Source organism: Columba livia, chromosome 3 (assembly GCF_036013475.1).
Source record: "Columba livia isolate bColLiv1 breed racing homer chromosome 3, bColLiv1.pat.W.v2, whole genome shotgun sequence".
In the NCBI taxonomy this organism is placed as follows: domain Eukaryota; kingdom Metazoa; phylum Chordata; class Aves; order Columbiformes; family Columbidae; genus Columba; species Columba livia.
The window spans coordinates 70,362,568-70,383,454 of record NC_088604.1 but is presented as its reverse complement, the minus strand read 5'-3'; the positions used below and the strand labels follow the sequence as shown (position 1 = coordinate 70,383,454).

At 40.6% G+C, this 20,887-nt stretch overlaps 1 protein-coding gene across 2 annotated transcripts in view; it reads left to right on the top strand.

Moving 5' to 3' along the window:
- UTRN (utrophin) overlaps nucleotides 1–20,887 on the top strand; it is a 372,502-nt gene that overhangs the window by 46,636 nt on the left and 304,979 nt on the right. For both annotated transcript variants that reach the window (XM_065057531.1, XM_021294904.2), the window contains one exon: nucleotides 15,470–15,531. In XM_065057531.1, coding sequence (XP_064913603.1) covers nucleotides 15,470–15,531 — 62 coding nt within the window. The remainder of the gene's footprint in view (nucleotides 1–15,469; nucleotides 15,532–20,887) is intronic.

Below are 20,887 nucleotides of genomic sequence, written 5' to 3'. Positions count from 1 at the left end.
ACCTCTGGGTATACCTGCAAAATCACATTGCTATGAACTTGAGCAGGATTAAGAAAAAAAGCATGCTGATTGAAATAAATAACTTCTGTTTTTTCTATGGATAAACAACATTTAATCCAATTCCTTGTATTCCTTAAACACGTGTTCATTAGAGCATAAGCAAAACAGTGCTGGGTGCGCGGGGGATTCACTCCGCCCAACACGCACACTTTTAACAATAAGAAGTGTGCTTAAATACCGTATGGTATTACATATTCATAATGACCCCAGAAACGCCTATACATATTCATGACCTTTCCCGCTTTTTATTAAAATGACTCTCAGATAGCCATTTACATATTCCCCTCCTTGACCCTCCCCTGTTGTGCCTGCGCAATGTCACTTGGTGAATTTGAGGGAAGGGTCTTTAGGGGTCTTTGGATGAAGGCTCCTTCAGCTTCGTCACAGTGGACTTTTTACCTTTGGCTCATTAGGAGGAACTGGCTGGAACCCAAGCTACCAAACTGACTGGAACCAGACTGGCGCCCCCTTTTTGCTGTAAATCTTGGCTATCTTGTCTCCTCAAGGTTGCAGCTGGTACTGTAAAACTTCTTATCTCGGCATTTAATGAAGTCCTGCTTTTTTTAGCACAATTAGTTACATATGGCTCTAAACTAGATATTAATTATGTGGTTTAAAATATTAGCTTGTTAGTAGGCCCTTATTATATAGTTGCTTAACCCTTAAAATGTTAGTTCCCTCTATCAATATAACTTCCTAAACAAGTTTCATAACTTTTTACATAGAACTTAACCACCTTTCCCTTTTCCAAATTCAGAGTCCGTGCCTCATTTGGTTATACCTGTAAACATTAAACATCTTAGCACGAATCACAACTGCATTTTTCACACTGATGAACTGAAGAAGTCACAGGGTATTCCAGATTCAATGTGCTGCCCTTCTGAGATCAAACAGGGGAAGACACCTTGGTGAAAGGCTGATTCAGGGCTAATATATACTTAATCTGACCTCTTACTACAGTAAGACCACGTGGAGAATGACCAGAGCTGCTGTATCTCCCTTTTTCTTAACAAACAAACAAACAACACGCAACCAACCAAACAAAAACCAAACCAAACCAAAAATCTATGTGGCAGTATGTGGTGCTCTTGGAATTGATCGATTGGTATCTCAGAGTGCATCTGCAAAATAACAAGTGAAATGTCACAGCTTCTAACAAATTTTGTCAATTGTATTGCTCTTAGTTTTGCCTTGTGTGATGCAGATATGACTGGCAGAAGTACTGAAGTTACTTGTGATAGTTAAGAATGAAGAATGTTGAAACTAAACCTTTTTTTATGTTTGTAGAAAACGATCTAAAATTAAGTTAAATGTACTTTCTAGATGCTTTGCCCCATTTCTGCCCACATCTAGTTTGTAGTATACCAAACTAAAGATTCAAAGGCTAGTCGTGTGAGGACTACAGTGTCTTTAGGAGATTGCCTGTGATTTCAATTTTGTAGTTGTATTTCACCCTGTTCATACCACTTGTTCTTTCTGTGATGGTAATGTTTTTGAATAGATCAGAAATATTTATCTTCCTTTTATTACTTCTGTTAAAGTGTTACTTCTGTTTGCATAACATGAAGAGCGTGAAATGTGTTGGGTGTTTTTGTTTGTTTGTTTTTATTTTTTAAACTACTGAGCTTTGTTTTTTGCCATAAGTGCATCATTTTATCAAGACTTTGAAATTTGAAATTCTTGTAAACATGTATGAAGTTCATTTGTTATAGTGGCTTTCTTAGAGAAGTACAAACATGTATTAAATATATAGCAAGTTTCTCTTAACCCCATTGGGGAACCACATAAAAGGGTTTTGCTTTTCTTTGGTAAAGAGCCCGTCTTTTTGCATACTTCTGGGATTGCATCCCTGCCTCCTCCCCATGTCCTTTCTCTCCCTCATTTGACCCTTCACCTCTGAGCAATTACATATTCATCCAGACCCTTTGCAACCTGCTCAGATGTGTGAGAGCAATTGGGCTTTGCTTCCTCAGAGCTGGCTGGTACTTGGGGGTGTTCACATGGGCAGGTCTGAAGAGGCTAAAGTGTGTCTGGCTCTTGGGGGAGCCCAGGATGTGCAGATAAGGGGCAAACAGCCCTCCTCAGACTGGAATATAGTACTGAACACTGCCTTCAAGCACAGCTCTTGTTCTAGCTGTGCTTATACCATGTATTTATTTGGGGACATCTGGGAAATGATTGTTCAGTACTAATTATTTGTAGTAAGAAACATTATTTGGTGCTACTTGCAAATAATATTTCTGTCTAGGTGGAGGGTGTAAAAGCCTTGAAAGTAATTTCTCCGCACTATGTGACCCTGGAAACATTCAGGGCCGGGCTGGATGGGGCTCCGAGCAACCTGATCTAGTTGGAGATGTCCCTGCTCATTGCAGGGGGTTTTGGACTCAATGAGCTTGAAAGGTCCCTTCCAACTCAAACTGTTCTATGATTCTATGAGTGATGACCTTCTGTTGACGTTTTCTGGGGTGGGGGTTAAGTGCTGACATTACTTTTAATCCAGTATGACACTGGAAAGACATATGTATTTTTATTGATTGAAATATCTCAGACTAAACGCTATGAGTTTCAAGGTAAGTCTTTGAATTGAGGAAACGACCATTTTGTATTATATCAAATACTTTAGTCTGCTACAGAGGTTGTATTTTGCTCTGATGTATAGCCTCCCTTTCTTACTGGCAGAAAGAGTTCATCTGCCGTGTAGTTATAGTCTTTTCCTCAAAATAAGTGAACTAAGCCAGAAAAATATTTTCTTTTACACAGCTCTGGCTGTGCCAGAGGAAGTTTTATATTAGTGATGTCTGTGCACATTTTTCATATACCAAGTCCATGTAGTAGTGCCAGCTAAACTCAATAGTATATATCTAAGTTTAGATGCTGACTTATGCCCATTGGTGGTAAAAACTTTTTTGCAGACTAAACCTCAGTGTTTCTTCATGTGTTGCATGCTGGTTTTCATTTTGGAGGTCATTCAAAGATACAAGGGCCTTCTGTTTGGGGGGGATTTCTAATCACTTGATTTGAAAACATTGTTGTCTAGTCAAGTCAAAGTTGCATCACAGATTTGGTTTCAAAAGGTCTTGAATACTTTTACTGAACTAGTCTCTTAATCTTCTGTGTTGGCTGTTTCAACATTGAAATTGGTCTGATGAACTGTTTTATGTTACTTAGATCTCTTCAACCTGGGTATTTGGAGTCACAGTTCTTGTGGGATTTAGCAGTGGTTGCTCAGGGGAGCAGGTTATCATAAGGAGGGCTGTGCTGGATTTAGTCTGGTGTGGTACCTGTGGTGATGTCCACAGCTAGATGCCCTGTTGTCGAGGGTTAAGATTGCGGGGTGACAATAAAACCCTGGCAGATGTATTGTTAACCTCCTCTCCCCGCCCCCAACTTCCCCCTTTTTCTTTGCCCCTCCCTCTCCCCCCTTCCCACAGGCGATCAGGAGGGAAAGAAGGACAGAGAGAAGAGAGTTGGAAAAATTAACAATGTTTTACTAATGCTACTAATAAGAATAGAGAAAATAATACAAAATATACAAAACCAATCTTGAAAGTCTCAGCAACTGCAGAGCCGGCAACCAAAGTCCTGGATTAGACTCTGCAGCCAACCGGAGCTGGATTCAGTCTCTCACCAGGCCTCAGTTCGCAGGTACGACTAGCAAGGTCCTCTCCTAATGTCGGCCATAAAGAAAAAGGGAAAAAGGGATGAGATCCTCGTGATCTCGCACTTTTATATGAAGTATTCACATGAATGGAATGTTATACACAGTTGGTCAGTTTCTTGGTCACTTGTTTCTCTTCGCCCGTCTCGCGAGATGTCCATCTGTGCTTATCAATAAGTTTGCATTCCATTGCTAGGTTTACCAAAACATATGTCTGGTTCTCCAGGAAAATGCAGTTAATTTGAAGGCTTTAGCTGACAGGCAAAATTCACTGAAAGAGAAACTTGTTTTTAACAAAACCAGGACACCTGTGCTTTTACTTCTTCTATAAACACACCTTCAGTGATGCTTCCTCTAATATACCTTACTTGCCAGTGGTTTGCAGTTCAAGGATTTCTTCAGCATAAATTATGTCCTCCTTTTTGTGTACTCTTAATTCCATAAGCTTGTCTCTGCTTTTTCAGTCTACTTATACTAGTGCCCTCACCTGCTTTGCTTTCACTGTTGTTACCATTATTAGTTTTGGTACTTAGGCTAGCAATATCAGGCTGCAAATTCCAGCCTCAGTGAGGCATAGACAGCACCTGTTCTGCTGCAGGGACATCGACCTTCAGCGAAAAAGAGAGTTGAGGACTTGAAGCTCTTGAGCTGTCTCAGATGCTCACTGGGCAAGAGCTGTGAATCCTGACCCACATGGTGCCTGACTCCTCAGCACTGGGAAAGTGTGCAAGAACCCTTTCCGAAAATGCATCCAGGACAGGATTACACCTGTGAGTACGACTGATATACTGGACTGGTTGCTGGAGGCAGCAGTAAGAATCTGACTTGTAATTATCTGCTTTTATTAGGTGATATTTCTTTTGTATAGCCGGTTTCTAGGAAGGTAAAGGTGACGTGTCTATTCTGAATTTTACATGCCCTCACAAAACCATCTGATGTGTTAGAGTGACAGTACTCAAACCCTACATTTACACAGGTTCCATCACAGTCCACTTAAAAATTGGTCATTAAATAATGAAAGTAGGGGGATTGGGATGTGTACATGTAATCCTTTGACTAAACAATTGGATGCTGAAATCCCTTGGCTCAGATTCTGCAAAAGGCTTGACAGACTTTGAACTTGGTTGCTCTCCTTTTGACTGGTCCATTTCTGTATCTTGTCCCATTTTGATCACACTTCTTGGAGTAGAAAGTCTTCAGTGGCTTACTTGATTGCATAAATACCTATTTTAATGCATTTCAGATATTTATTCTTCAATTGTCAAACAGAATTTTATGTACTTTCAGAGCAGCTAATTAGGGAAAGGGGTTCAAATTTGGGGCCTAATTAATTACTAAGCTAGGGAAGGAAACGTGTGTTTAATTAGATAAAGGATTAGCAGTGCCTTGACCTACTGCTGTTCTGATCAGATGACAAAATTAAATTCTCCTGTTTGCCAGAAGACACGAGAAAGGACCATTCATATTACTTCACTCCAATTTCTCCTTTATTTTTTCCCTCTTTAAGGTGTGTCACTAATTACAAAAGTTAGATAGGACACCTTTATGTCTGTGTTTCTTCTTACCTCTAGAGAAATAGCAATTTCTGGATGGACAGGATGCTCAAAGCTTTGTTTAGCATCACACTTTTCTGCTCAAAGTTTCCCCCTTTCCCAGTGGTGTGATACTTATTTTCCTTGGCCACCGAAGGAATGTGACTGGGAAATGAAATATTAATTTTATCTCAAGAAATGGACTTGCCTTTCACTTAATCTTCCTCACTAGGGCTGGGTGACAGTACAAAACAGTTAACTTACTTTATGTAGGTTCTGTGAAGCTAAAAGCAGGTTAACTTACAGTGATAATTTTCATAGTTAACTTGCTGGAGTATTTTAGGGATAGAAATGAGAGTATTTGGTGTGGTTTGTGCTAACAGACACTTTGGATTTAAATCATTCGGTCATCCTATTCAATCATTTTGCTTGCTTCTCGTTTATGTTTAGAGCACCGCTATACCATGTGATTTTTAAGGGCTTCCTCTAAACCTACATTTCAGGTTTCATTTTAGTAATTACAAAGGTTAATAGGCTGAGGTAAATAATTTACAGGCATCAGCATGACTGAACCTTGACAAAATAATGGAATAGCTAATGAAACTCAGACTTAGCCTGTCTGTAAACAAAAGAAACAATTTATGCCTTTTTAAAACGTTATTTGCCGATCGATTTCTGTAAAGTCTGAGCTCCACTTTGCTGCTGAGATCAGTTTGCAACAATTTGAGTTGAGGAATACTTTGTATCTGGGCTTGCTCCCTGCCCTGCTTCTGTCTTCCAAGCTTTGCCTGCCCGGGGAATTGTCTGAGTAACGTGGCTTGGTGTGAGTCTTGGTTGTAAAGAACTGAATGTGTTTTGTCTTGGTTACAATTTGGCCACAGAAGAGTGTAGAAGCTCCCCAGGACGTAGTCTGTTCAGTGAAAGTGTGTTAGTGAGCAGCTTCTCAGCAAGTGGCTTAATGAGCTGTAGAGACTGGCAAGTTTGTGAAACAGGAGCTTGCTTCCTTTCTCTTACAGTCTTTTTTTTTTTACCATAAGCGTGCCACATGTTCTTGGACCTGCTCCTGCCTACTCAGTGCTGGTGAGGTCATACCTGGAATACTTGGTTCGATTCTGGGCTCCTCAGTATAGAAGAGACATAAGCTGGAGTGAGGCCAGCAGAGAACCACTAAGATGATGAATGGGCTGGAACATTTCTCCTATGAGCAAAGGCTGAGTGAGCTGGGACTGTTCAGCCTGGAGAAGAGAAGCGTCAGGGGGATGCTACCAAAGTTTATAAAACCTGAAGGGAGGGTGCAAAGATTGTGGAGCCAGGCTCTTCTGAACAGTGCCTAGTGACAGGACAAGAGGAAATGGGCACAAACTAAAACACAGGAAATTCCATTTATACTTAAATGAATAACACAGGTTGCCCAGGGAGGCTGTGGAGTTGCTGTCCTTGCAGATGTTCAAAGCCTGACTGGACATGGCCCTGGGCAACCTGCTCTGACTGGCGGTGTTGGACTAGACAAATGATCTCCACAGGTGCCTTCTGACCTCTGCTGTGCTGTACTTCCTGTGAAAACACTCCACAAAAGTTTACTAAATTCTTAGGAGCAATGCAAAGAGTGGTGGATTCATATGGGGAGTGAAGTTTGCTTAACACTTGCAAGATGGCTTGAGGCATTTGTATGAAAGTACTAGAATACTTTCATTGCAATGATTATGAAGTTACAAAATTGTGTATACAAAAGGTAAACTATACATGTTCATTGTGTTTGTTTTTTTTTTAGTGGGTCTAGAAATCTTGTCCTATGTGACAAAGAGTGTTATAGCTTTGAAAAAGTCACTTTGCTGATCTCTTTTCTTAATTTCTGAGTTAATTACTGTGGAAAGTTTAAATTATTTACTAGTTACCTTCCATAAATGAAATAGAATTGCTTGTGTGCTTTTTTTTTTTTCCCCTCAAGACTAGATTTCTAAATATCATCAGAGATTTAAGTCAATCAAACTCAGAAAACTAGTACCCTGAGTTTGCATAACTCAACTGCTAAAGTTGCTGTGTTATGAATGTCTTATATACTGGAGTGCTAAGAAAGATTTAAATTCCATGGGTTTATAAATTCCATTTGTTTATAAATAACTCTAGTCTGCATGCTGCTCTCACTGAAATGGCACCTATATGGTCCCTATTGAGAGGTACTTAGTTAACTTGCAAAAATGTTTGAATAACATTTATGTAAATTTAAAAATATGCTAACAACATATACTTTTTTGAAATCCGTTGATTAATATATTTTCATGAGGAAAGTAGGATGCTCTGATTATGCTTGTCTCTCCACTTCTCCCCTCCCCCCCCCAAAAAAATGGTCCAATTTCCAATTTTGATTAAGTAGTGGGAAATTTAATCTAATTTTCATGTCATAAAGCTAATTAAATAGTACAGGTTGAATGAAAAGTCAATGGCTGGGGGAAGAAGAGGCCCTGAATGCAATGCCTCCACTAAAGAAGAAATTCTAAAAAAAAAAATGTGTAGGTGTCTTTCCTGCTGCGTGGTAGGTGGCCAGATTCTGCATGTGAGGTACAATCTGAAGCATACACAGCTACCTACGACCTACCTGTACCTTGTGCGCTGGGATGAGGTGGGACCTCACAGTGAGAAGTCAGAGAAGTCATGAGAAGGAGCTGGCACTGGGTCTATACTAATACATAGGAAGCCAAGCATTATTAATCTGCTTCATGGGAAACTGGAGCCCCGTAGTGATTTGTAGGAGCCAGGTATTATTAGTTTACATCTCAGGAATTGGCTTCCGTTTGTGTGGGGAAAAGCTGTTGACATTGAGGGGTTTAGAGCAGGAAAGATGCTGGACTATGGTGGAAGGAGATTTGGGACAGAGTGAGGAGAGATGGTGGAATAATCTGGGAAGAAGTTGGGCAGCTCTGAAGCTATGGATCAGGAAAGCTTTTAATATTTTTGAGTGAAAAGACAGAGAACAGAGGATGAGAAGGATTTTGGATTTGCAGATCAGGTTTTTGGAAGAGAAAGATAGGGAAACCTCTGGTTGAACAGAGTTCAAAGATAAAGAAGAGGCTCTGGAACACGAAGGGGTACAAGTTCATTCAGCATTGTGAATAAGATCTTTGCAGACTGCCATTGTCTATACCTGCCTGTCACAAAGAACAAAATTATTTCTCCAGTCTGGTGGTGTTTTTAATGATGTGAAATGTGACGACTTGTCCTTATTGCACATAGCAAGTCAGCCTCCTCAGCCTGATACAGATTTGGAGCTCTGGCTCCAAGCATGGAATATGTTGTGTAATTGTTTCCTACATGTTGCATCTCTAACAGTACCTGCAAGAAGTTGTCTCTGCGATATTGCTGCATTTCCTTATGCCACACCATGTTTCCAGTCAATTATGAAAACTTTTGAAAAAGCTCACTCCTATGTGTAAGGTTTCTCTTAAGGGAGTTTGCCACAGAGTATGACATAATCATATGCGGAAAACAATGTTATGTCTTTTGTACTGTGAACGTTGTCTCCTGAAGATGTTCAAACAAGGTTGTTTGTGATGTCTGCCTGATTTGAAGCTGTGCCATACCTAGCCAAGAGAGATACTTGTGTATATACAGTTTATGGCTTGGCTTCCTTCTCTGGCCAAACAATATTGCTTACTTGGGCCTGGGCAGGGTCTCTGACATCTGTTGTGTGTCTGCTTCCTTCTGGTATGCAGATGGACTTTTTGTGGGGACAGGAGATTAAGTTAGATGATCACAATGATCCCTCTGACTTCATATTCTGTGAATCATGTCCACAAATGCAAGTGAACCTAATAATAGCTCTAATTTGGGAAGAGAAAAAAGAGCAGATGGCTAACACCAACTTCTGGAAAGTGATTTTGTTTTCTTTGTAACCATTCAGACATGCTAAGATCTAATCTGTGTTCATAAAAAACAAAACCAAAAACAAAACAAAAAAAAAACCCAAAACCCCAAACAAACACCCCCGCAACCCCCTAAAACACAAAAAAACCCAAACCAAAAAAAAAAACCCCTAAACCCTCCAAGCAAAACAAAAACCAAACCAACCCTAAAAAACCCTAACAAACAAAATCCCAAACAAAAACAAACTAAAACCCTGAACAAAACAAACTCTCAAACAAACAAAAAAGAACCCCAAACCTGAGATGTAGTAAATCTGGTTTGCAATTCCTACCTTTTATTTGTGTCTGTAGATTTACTCTTTCTTAAGTGCCCTCCTATTTGTGTGCTTAGAAATGTCTTAATTGCCAGATTTTTGGCAGGAGTTATCAGTCTTTCCTTTTCCACATTCTGGTTTTGTTGGTTGGGACCTTGGCGGGGGGTGGTAAGAGCATCTTCCTCTCCTTGTGGGTGAAGTTTGTCTTTTAGTGTCTAGAGGGCGTATATAATCCAATCCTCTGTCATCAAAGGGGTATTTGTGACATTTTTATTTCAGTTTCTTTTTTCCACAGTGCACTTACTGACAGCTGAAATCTATTTTTTTAACCAAAAATTTTGAAGGAACTTTTCCAGCTCCAAACTCTGGTCCATGATCGCTGGCAGTTTGTGATGTATATGCTCAAATATATGCATATGGCACACGCAGGCTTCCATGGGCTGTCCTGCACTGGGAGCTGGTGCTGGTTGGTTTGACTGAATGTCAGGGAGCTGTTGGAGTGAAACGTGGGGTGCTCAGGCCCTGGCGACTTTCTGAAGCAGCCCCATGTAGGTGTCAGGACACTTTGCCCGCAGTTCTTGGTTTTGCGTTGTTGTCCCATGAAAACAGCAGGTCACTGGCTGAGCAGCATGGGCTGTCGGGCCTGGTGCTGAGGCATTATTTCTGTCTCCGAGGGCTTGCTGTTGTTCTCTCTGGTTTCCTTTTTAACATCATTCCAATGCGCTGAGACTGGCAGCATGGCGTGTTAGATTACTTTTGCTGGGAGGTATGGCAACAGCTATTTTAATATTGCTTCAGCTGTGGGGATGCTTTCTTCTAAGTTATCAGTTGCTGGGGGATTTTTTTATTGTGAAGTCAATACAATTTAGTTTAGACCCACAGCACACTTCAGTAAGAACCAGGGGGGTTCCTCATTACTTGTCTATGGTGTCTCATTTTAGATGGTGTCCAAACACCCTCCCCACTAAAAAAAGCCCAACTCAACCCAAAACCTCAGAGCCCCTGATAAAAATTTTTCTGTGTTAATAAAGTCAGGGTCCAATAGTCCCAATGAGCATTATAGGTTCTTCTGTGAGCTCTGTGGTCATGAACTCTGGTGCTTTGTGGCTTGCTTGTTTTTTTGCCTCTTGCTAGGGGGGATAAAAACCACACTGGTTTCCATCCTCAAATTTTAGATGCTTATTTTGTGACTTTTTATATATGAATGAGACTGACCGAGTTTGAAAAAAAAAGATAGTTACTTTCAAAATGGCTTTTCTATGCAGAAAAATCCTGCACCCAAGAATACACCACTCTTTCCTCTCTTCCTGTTAATGCTGTCAGTGTTTCAGATGGGTGCTAGTCCTGGGTGGGGCAGTTTCTAAGATAGATACTCTTGCTTGCCTAGGGCTTAGGTTAAGGGATGTTTCTAACTTTGTTACATTCCAAATGTCTTAATTGAAGCCCACAGGCTAATTCCTTCTTTTATTTCTAAATTCCTTTGCTGAGAACTTAAATAATGAGGTGGGGAAGGCAAATTTAAGTCTTAAAATATGAGACAGCCCTTGGTAACTTGTGCTGGAATGGCTGGGCAGTTTCTGTATTTTATTTGCCAATCCAGTCTGTACACTTCTCCAGGGCATTTTCATTGTAGTGCTGCTCTGCCAGCTGTTTTGGGTGTGATAACTTCTGTCTTTCAAAAACTAAATAGCACAGTTCTGTCATGTAAGCATGCAAGGTGTTTTGGGGGAATAAGAAAGCTGGCTCTCAGTATGAAGCAGAGGTTGAGTAAAGGGCAAACCACAATCCAGTGAGGCTTTTGTTTTTACCTCTATTTTTAGATCATTTGGATTCCTTTTTGCTCCTGAACATGATATGCACAAGGTAACACACTGGACTTGAACTGTGGTTTCAAAATGCTCTAATAAAATTAAGGGACATTGTTGAGGGTGACGGGGGTATGTAAAGCTGTACAAATGGCTGTTGGGGGCAGCTGAATGCCAAGGTCCAGGCTGGGCATCTGATCACAGGAGCTGGTGGTGTTGGGCGTACTCCAGTTGCATGGACACATACATCATGCTGTATAAAAGAAACAGGCTTCAGCAAACAAGCATCCCGGATAGGAAGCTTTTATTCTCCCTGTTGTCATCACAAGAGATTAATTCTGTGTGTGTGTGTTTAGGTTTCTTTTTATTTCCTCTTAAAGGAACAAACTGTTCTGACATGGGCTGTTATGAGTCCATTAAGTGTCTGGAGGGCAGGCAGAGCCATACTGGCCAGAGGAAACTGTCAGTAGGTGATGAAGCAGAATTTGGCCCTGAGTCAGTCCTTGGCTTTTATTGTTAGGACATGGCAGTGTGTAAAGAAACACTAATGTTTTGGTGACTTGGTGAATTTGTTTCTTGCTGGGCTATGACTTGCTGACATTTTTAATGTCTTGTGTGAGAAGCTGACTGGTTGGAGAACCATGTGCTTTGCTGCTTTTTTTGAGTGTGTGTGTGTGTGTTTGTGTGTCTGAATGCATCTAATTTGTCACCCAAATCATAATGACAGCCTCCAGGGGTTAGCTTTACAGACTCATAGGAATCTACAGAAAATAAATTTGAGGGATAAAATAACTAGGCACTGTTGTTAACAGAGCACTAGCATTTCAGTTATGAATTTCTTTCCAGGGCTTTATAGCCAAAAGCTTGACATCAACTGTAATTATAATGACCAATTACAAAAATCCTAGTTTCAGAGGCTTTTATAAAGGAAACATGAAAGCAGAGCCCGATGGTGCAAATATCATTTATGGGTTTTATAGCTGAGTAGGATGTTTTAGGAAGATGGGTGTTGTGGGTGTTCTGATTCCCTTTTTAACTGAAATAGAAATGATGCTCTGATACTGAAGAGATAATAGGGGTACATACATTCATATTCTTTCATATTCTAAATAACTAAGTAGTTTGTGTTTGTCAAAGTCATGTGTTTTTTGGTTTGTTAGTTGTGGATGTGTGTGTTCCGTGCTGTGTTGTATGTAGTGGTGATGTCTTGTTGTGTGTGTTTGGTTTTGTTGTTGTTTGGGTTTTTTGGTTTTGTTTTTTTCCTCCCTAGGAAACCCTCTTTTTGACAAGAGGGAAAAGGGGCTTTTTTTTTTTTTTTTTTTAAGTAAATGCCATGTATGCTACCACAGCAGATAAAGTGGGACCAGTTACACAAACTGGACCCAAGGTCTCAGGGGAGCAAGGTCTGCTGCTGGAGGCCTGGCAGGCTGGAGCTGGTGTAGTGCTGAGAAGAGCTGTCACCTCTTGCCATGCCTGTGTCTGAGTCCCCCAAGACTGGGGTGTGTAGAGCTCCTGGCGCACAGGATTTGTAAATCCATGACCCTTTTCTTAACTGCTGTAATCCTTTTACATAGTCAATACAACTATTTTTGTCCTCTCTTCGTGCTTTGCCTTTATCATCTTAAGGAGTAAGCACGTTAAAGGAACGTGAGACCTCGAACTTTGGGGTTATTCTCGATTCTCACAGAAGCTTAAGGAAGAAAAAAGGCAGACTGAGCCTTTGGAAAGCATTCTGGTACATAAGGTATGTGCTTGGGGGTGTTGGCAGAAAAGGGGCAGAGGTTACTGAATGATATTTAAAGGCTAAAGGATGTTTAAATCTCAATACATTCAATACAAATGGTATTTGCAATTAATGGAAAACATTATCAGGAGTTGGACAGAGCCTGGTGTTGAGTTGTGTAGAACACTAGCTTTTTGGTCCAACAGTGGCCGTTAATAGTCTAGTGTATTCCTGTCTGCTGAAAAAAAAACAAACAAACAAATAAACTTGGAGCAGAAAAAAATAGAGTAAATATATTTAGTATATTTGGAGTTTAAATCTTGGCCCTGTCAGTCTCCTGTGAGGTGGATAGTTGTCACTGAGTATCCTTGTAGTAGATCCTATCTGTCTTTGGCAATGTGCTCTATTTCACTGAGGGAAAAGAGCAGGTTTAATGAGATCTTTTAGGTAATTGTATTCCCCTGGAACACCACCATGAATTTCAACAAGATGTTTTAAGCATGGCTTGCTGTTCATGCACTGTAGGTATCTTGAAGCTCTTGCAGAAAAATCTCTTTCTGCATTGGGCCGTCTTTTATTTCTGGTTGAGTTCAAGGTGTGACTGAGGAGCAGGCTGTGTTGGATCAGCTTTAGATGGCAAAGAAGAGAAGCACAGAAGGGTGAAACAATGACTGCTGGCTGCCATGTTGCAGCAGACATGCACTCTTGGACATGCTGAAAGCAGGTTTTTCAGCCATAGCCTAAAAGGAGACCAGAACTGAGGTTTTATTTTAAATTGACATGAATGTTTCCATAAAGCTTATTAAATCTTGTAACTGTTGTCACAATCTTATTAGTTTCTTACACATATCGTGTCTTCTCTGGACCAAGCCTTAGCCCCTATTCCTTGTTCATGTCTGTTGTGTAAAAAGCCGCCTGGTCACTTGCTCCAGTGCCCCAGTAACCTGTGGGTAACAGATCTGTGACTAGATTTTAGACATGAATGTGATCACTTTCAGGTGCATGCTGGACAAGAAAGGGGAAATTTTGAGGTTGTATACCAAAGGAATATTCTGGGACTTTTTTTTTTAATAAACATCTGGGATTTGTAGGTACAACTTCGCTGTACAACATTCTCAATTGCTGCTGTCTGAGGTGCAGTGTCTTTTAAGTGGTGCCTTTTAATCATAATCTGATTTATTTTCAGACTGTATAATATTTTTTACCTTTTCATGATTTTACAAATCATGAGTTTCAATGTAGTTTTCTTTGTGGTTTCATCCTTGTGCCAGGGCATGGTGGTCAGAACACCATGCTTTGTTGTGGTAAGGGTCTTGGAAAAATCAAGTGCCAGCTGCCATCAAGAGGCTCTGCAAAAGAGCATCCAGGGCAGCAGAGGGCTGTGGATACCTGAAGTATATCTCTGGGCTGGTCTTTCAAGAAGCTTGTGGAGTCTTGAAGGCCTTTTGGACGTTATGATCTGGGCTGCAGCTGACAAACTGAGTCTGCCCAGTGGAAGGCACTGCCTGCCTTGGCTGTGGTCTGCTGCATAGATTTGGAGATTAAAGCCTTTCACAGACTGCATGTGTATCTTCTTGGCTGCGGCAAGCAGGCCTGAAAATCCATGGTGGGCCAAACTTCTTTTGACTGGTATGTTGTCAGCAGTGCAGGTGATGGGGCATAGTCTTGCCCTCAGCATTGCTCAGTGCAGTTACACAAGAGGTGTCCTGTGATATGAGCAGAGCTGTGCTGGAGGCAGCTCAGCCTGGTTTAGTGGCACAGACTCTGTAAAATTGCAGGTGACTCCCAAATAGTTTCCTTAACCTGGGAAACAATCTTCCCTCTGTACAGCTGGAGGCTACTGCTCCTCCCTCTGCTTTGACATGTAGGTGCTCTCTTGTCCTTATTCCTTGTCCTGGTGGGTCCTTCCAGCTGTCTCCTAGACCCTAGGTGGTGGTACTTCAATGCCACACCAGTAGGTGCTTGCCTAGCTGCTGAATCCTTCCGGCATACTGGGTGAACTTGACTGTGACTAATCACTAATGTGGTTCCTAACCCAGGTTTGAAACCAGGCTGAGGGTGGGTGAGTGCTTCAAGGTTTGTCCCAGCAGCTTTGCTACTGCAGGTGATGTGTATGGAAGGAAGCTGTTACCTGCATCAGAAGCTTGAATAAGGACCTCAGCAGCTTTTGGTGTCATGGATCCAGGCAAAATGTGTTGACAAAGTCTGATAGAAAGGCCATATTTTCATAGGTTGCTTTTCACCAACCAGGAAGCCTGTGAATTATCCTGCTTGGGAAGTGCTGAGAGGCTGATTCTAACGCAAAGGAGATGCCCAGGTTGCTAGCACAGTTGAAACATTTGTGTGATTTTTGCAAGTATTAAAGTTTTGTAGAGGTTTGAACAGCTTTATTGACAGATTGGACAAACAAGTCACCTGCTGAACTGGGATTGTGTTTAATAACACCTGTTATGAACAATCAAATATTAAGAAGAATGCATTTTCATTCACTGTTTTCTTCTTATTTTCTCTCTTCAGATGAACACAATGATGTACAGAAAAAGACCTTCACAAAATGGATAAATGCTCGGTTTTCCAAGGTAATATTGAGTTTTAAAGTACTACTTTATTTTGTTTGATTCACTGCTTAGAACAATGTTGGTTAAATATACTTTGCTCTTACTTTTGTAGAATACTCTTAGTAAAATGTCAAAATGTGTAATGAAAACAGATAAAATACTGCAATGTTTGTTCCCTTTCTGTTTCCCCATGCACATAAATATTTGATACTACATGTCTTGTTTAAGAAAAAAATGAAGGATTCTCTTTGTTAATATATTAAAATAGTTATTTGTATGATGGTGTCTGTTTGGGTTTTAGTTCTCTTACTTTATACAGTTTATTTCTGCATGCAGTTTTCTGAGGGCATTACAGCAGATTTTGAACCCTAGTCAGTGTGTTTACTCTCAGTGCTGCTGAGTCAGCTTTACTCATCCAAAATTCTCTCAAAGCCTCCAGTTGAGGCCACCTGGTATTGCTACTTAAGTCTTGACTGTGAAATTTTGTATAATTGCGTGCCCATTTTGAATTTTCCTCAGCTCTGATGCTGTATGTTTCTTGTTTTAATTCTCTTTACTTACTTGAAACTTACTGAGGATCTTGTTTTGAGTTTTGGGATGAGAAAGGAGGTTGTGGTTGCTTTGGGATGCTATTTTAGAGCCTACTTATTATACTGTTATGTTGAAAGTGAAAAATGACACTTTGCCCAGGAGCATGGTGACTGTGGGAAGTTTCCCTACCTTATGGTTTGAATGTGTAAAGGAACCTGGACTATTATCAGAGAAAACTCATGGTTTTTTTTTCTAGCCAATACGGTGCTGCAAGTGGGAGAACTACTAGTTTGTACCCTGCTAATAAAAAGGGACATGCATGTGAAATCCTGGAAGCAGACATAAATATAGAAGGAAGGGTGTGTGAGTGTATGGGAGCAGTGTTGGTGTTGGTTTGTTTTTCTTTTTAAATAAACGATGACAGTGCTGTAGCAATGAATGGCTGCCTCTGGAACGCTGCCCTTCTGAAGTTCTTGGTCAGCAATGTAAGAAATTTTTACCTTCCTTCCCTTCCTGTGCAACAGGACACTGGGCAATGCAAGGCTTGTGGCCTTGGTTGATTCACTTTGGCTTAGGTTTGTTTTGGCTGGAAGCTGATATCCTGTACTCTTCATCCAATACATTCTTGGCTAGTTTGTGCTTTAGGGGAGGAGTGTGTATTATATGAACTGGTTGCTCTATGCTCTGACTTTGACTGCTGCCCAGAGGAAAGATGGTCCTGCAGGAGGAGGGGTAGGCAGGGCAGGATCATGTAAGGAGTGAGAATGTGGTGGAAAGGAAGGCCTGTTTGCATAGACTTACCCTGGCATAAAGATGGCACGAACACAGAAATGACAGTCATACTGAGAATGTGCTGTGTGACTTGTTTGTACGTGTTATGTGCATTGTATTGAAACAGATTAAATTGTTTTCAGTTTTTATACTTGTACGCCCATAGATATATTTTATAAAGTGGCTTTTCCTTTTATACTATGTGTTCAGACAGATCCTACTTAGATCCTGGGTTTCCCTGCCACAGGGTATGGTCAAATACTTGTTGGATTTGAAGTAACTCTGATTTCATGGCCCATTACACCACCCAAAGCTATGAAAAGTATGTTAATGATTAAAGAAACTTGTATAAAAGGACATATTTCTGACTACTGCATGTCCAGTTCAGGCTTGAGCATGGCTACTGTGCCATGACAAGATGCAGATTTATGAAGACTGGCATGTTCAGATTGCAAGGAAATTGCTGGTGTTAAGTAGAAATTACCTCGTGTAAGAAAGTCTAGTTTCAACTGTACCTTGAAAATGTAAAGAGATTGATTTCAGTCTTATTGAATTTTTTGCATTTACCAAGTCATCTGGCTTGTTGAAAATTCTTTTTCTGTGAACTATATTGATTCAGCTGCTTAGTAGGATAGAAAGATTTTTAGAGACTAGGTTAATGCAATCTGACTTACTTTGCAGAAAATAAAATGGTAACTGAGGAATTTTGTATGGAATTGCAAATTTCATCTAAGAATTTTACTTGTACTTCCACTTTAATTATATTGCAGTTGCCCTTCATTTAAGCACATAAATCAAAAGGAAGTAGTTGAGCTTTTATAACTACTTTGGAATAAACCCCAAAAATTGTAGAATTGCAATTGCAGTATGTACTCAAAATCACTGAACTTGATTTAAATCAATTCAATAAGGCTTTACAAAGGATCTAGAAAGAGAACAATGTCTTTCCCTTCTCTCATCAGAGAATAGGTAGATGAATGAAACACAGTATCTTAAGGGTGCTGTGAGGTACACATATCTGCTTCGGGCACCTATTCAATGAGGTGTAAGTTCTCGTTGTAGTCCACAGGACAGTAACTTGTGTTTGTGCTCTTCATTTGAACTGTGCTAGAACTAAATGCATCTTGTTTGCACATATTTTTTGAAATGAAGGCACAAGCACATTTTAAGCGAGTTGAGTCTTAAGGTCAATAAATGTACTCAGCCAAGCCTCAGTGCATGCTGTAGAAAGCTTTACCTTAGCAGAGCAATCCGCAGTACAGCTTACAACCCTATGGTGATTGTGTAGTAAGGATATTTTGTGAAAATTAAATAGAATAGAAATTATTAGATAGTCTATTTTACCAAGCTTTAACCAATAGGGAAGTTTGCATTGAAATAAATACTGATACTGAGCATTTCAGTGTGTCTGTTTTAAGCCATGTGATGTTTTTCCTTGTTGTATGTTTTTTTCCATTGCTCTGTCCAGTCTAATTTCAAGAGTCAGATTTAGCTGTTTCCCTGTGATATAGCCCACTAATTAAGGCATCTTGTTGTATGGACAATGTATGCTTTTCAAACTCTGTACAATTGCGCGTTCTATCCTTTTTTTTTATCCCTTTATCCCTTTCTATCCTATTTTCTTTAATACATGCCAGTTTATAAGTAGTAATGGTTATATTTTTGGAACACCTTTCTGCAATGCAAGAGTACTATCATCTGTGTTTGCACCCACTACAAATAAATATCAGAAGTAGCTCCTATTTTGAGTGCCCAATCTGAGAGTTGGTTAGATTATCCAGAGCATTTGACATTTCTGTAACATCTTCATGTAAACCAGAGCTCTTGTTGAGTCTTATGACAGAGCTCAGAGGATTCATCTCTTCTGCAAACTCAAGCAAACAATCTAAAATATCTAGCTGGTTTTCAGATGGCATTTGATCAGCATAGAGAAGAGACTTCAAGAAGATGATGCCACTGTCAGCCAAGACTGGGTTTAGTGATCTAAGAAAATCTCTTCATTTGGCACACAGTGATCACCTGTAAAATTGTGCTTTAAATGATTCTGGTTAGTTCCAGGGGAACTCTTGGCTAAAAGCAGGGTTTGAATGCAGGTCCACAGGGTAGCTTTCTGCTCTATTAACCGTATATTTTTTGTTACACATAGGTAAAAGGGGACTGAACAAAAATTTTGCAATCCACCCTAGTTTTGACTTTTTCGAACTCTAACTAGTTTCAATCTGTATCTATTTTTGCATGGCATATCAGTAGACCTGACACTTTTAGATCATCATACAGACCTGTGACACTGCAGCTGATAATTACATAGCCTAGTGGCTGGAGACTTGCATTCACAACTCTACAAGGTTTCTATAAAATTTGATAGGCATGTTGAGGGATTCAGGAGTTTTGTGTCCCACTTTAGTGCCTGCAAGTTCATTTTTTTTCTGCCATGTTTTCTTTACTTTCTTTACTCCTACTTTCTGACCTTGTTTGTTTTCCTACCTCGCTTACTATTACACCTTCTCATGTCAGAAAGTTTGCTTGCACAGCAAATCCCAGTGAATCTGGACTTCTGATCGCCCTACCTATTTCATTCCCACTTCCTTGTCACTTAGTTGTTTACCCAGCAAGACCCAATTTTTCTTGTTATAGCTCCAGACCTACTCTGTATGTCCTTCCTTTCCCCTTCTCCCACTCTACATCTCCTCACCTTCCTAGCCCTTACAGGATTTGATGCTTCTGTGGTTGGTCCTATTTTTTTCACCTCTCTTTGTTTAAGCCATTCTAGTCCCCTCTAAGCTGTCCTAGCTCCCTCTTTATGGCCTTACAGGAGTTACTCATTGCTGGCTTTCATGTTCCCATTTTCTAAGGTACTTCTTTTCCAGGTTTGCTTTCAGATTGGTTGCTCTTCTCTTCGCTATTCCTGAACTTGGCAGGTAGGACACAGAATCAGCACAAGAAACATGATGCCTGAACTCTTAATTTAGACTCATGGAGTCACAACCCATCAGAGCTTAGTGCTGTCACTCTAGCGGAAGTTCATAGATCCAACATGGGCAAACTGATCCTCTTCCTTTTCCCCAAAGAATCACATTTTAATTACATTTAAGAAGTTTCCCCACAGAGATAGCAAAACCACTTTATTGCTAGGAAGGTTGTGCTCTGCAAAAAGAACATAAAACTCCTGATATGTTTATGGTATTTGGTGAAAATGAGACTGGATTTCCTCAGTCTCCCAGTCATAAGTCTTGGGTACGGATGGCTGTTGAATGGAGCCAGCTGGGAGCTTTGTTTGAAGGTGTCAGGAACTGTAGTCAAAGCCCTTGCATGCCTGAGAGCTGCGCCACCATTCCTGTTCTGTCATGTACTCCTATATCTTTCCAATCCAAGCTCTCAATTTCATTCTTCTTATATGCAGAAGCCTTGTCCAGTCTTATTTCTTCATTTGCAGCATTCTTGTTGCATCTGTTTCTGTGATTCTGATCCTCCAGGTCCTGTGCTGGTACCCTGACCAACAGCTGCAGAACTGGCAGGGCTTGAAGCTCAGACCTGCCAGTGTGGGTAAAGCCAGACCTCCCATGCTTTTACAGCATCTTAAGCTTGCTCCTGCTCTTCAGCCTTCCCAAATGCATTTCAGTGTAGGGCTAAAGAGCAAAGAAGAGGCTGAGGTGCAGCTTGTGAGCAGACTGTGTCCTCCAAGGCTGAGCCCCAGGTTAGAAGGCAAATGCTCAGTGCTCGGGCTCCTGGTGGGTCCCCTCCCCTGGAAGGGACAGCAGATAAAGATGACAGAAGACAGGGCAGCAGGCAAACTGGTGAGCTGTACTTGGAGTGCTTTGTGGTGTGGTGGCCTTACATGCATCTTAAAATTGAAGAAGCTCCTCTCTCATTATAGCAAGTGCTAATTAATTTGCTAACTGCTAAGTCTTCTCTAGTTTTCTGGGTGGTGTGCTGTATAGATCTCTTCCACCATATTTGCTCCTTAGTTTCCTCCTTTTGTCTAAGGGTTTTTTTACCATAATAGTAAATATCAGACCCCATATTTCTAAAGATATTTTGCTGCTTCACTGCTGTCTCTTAGCAAATGTGATAAATC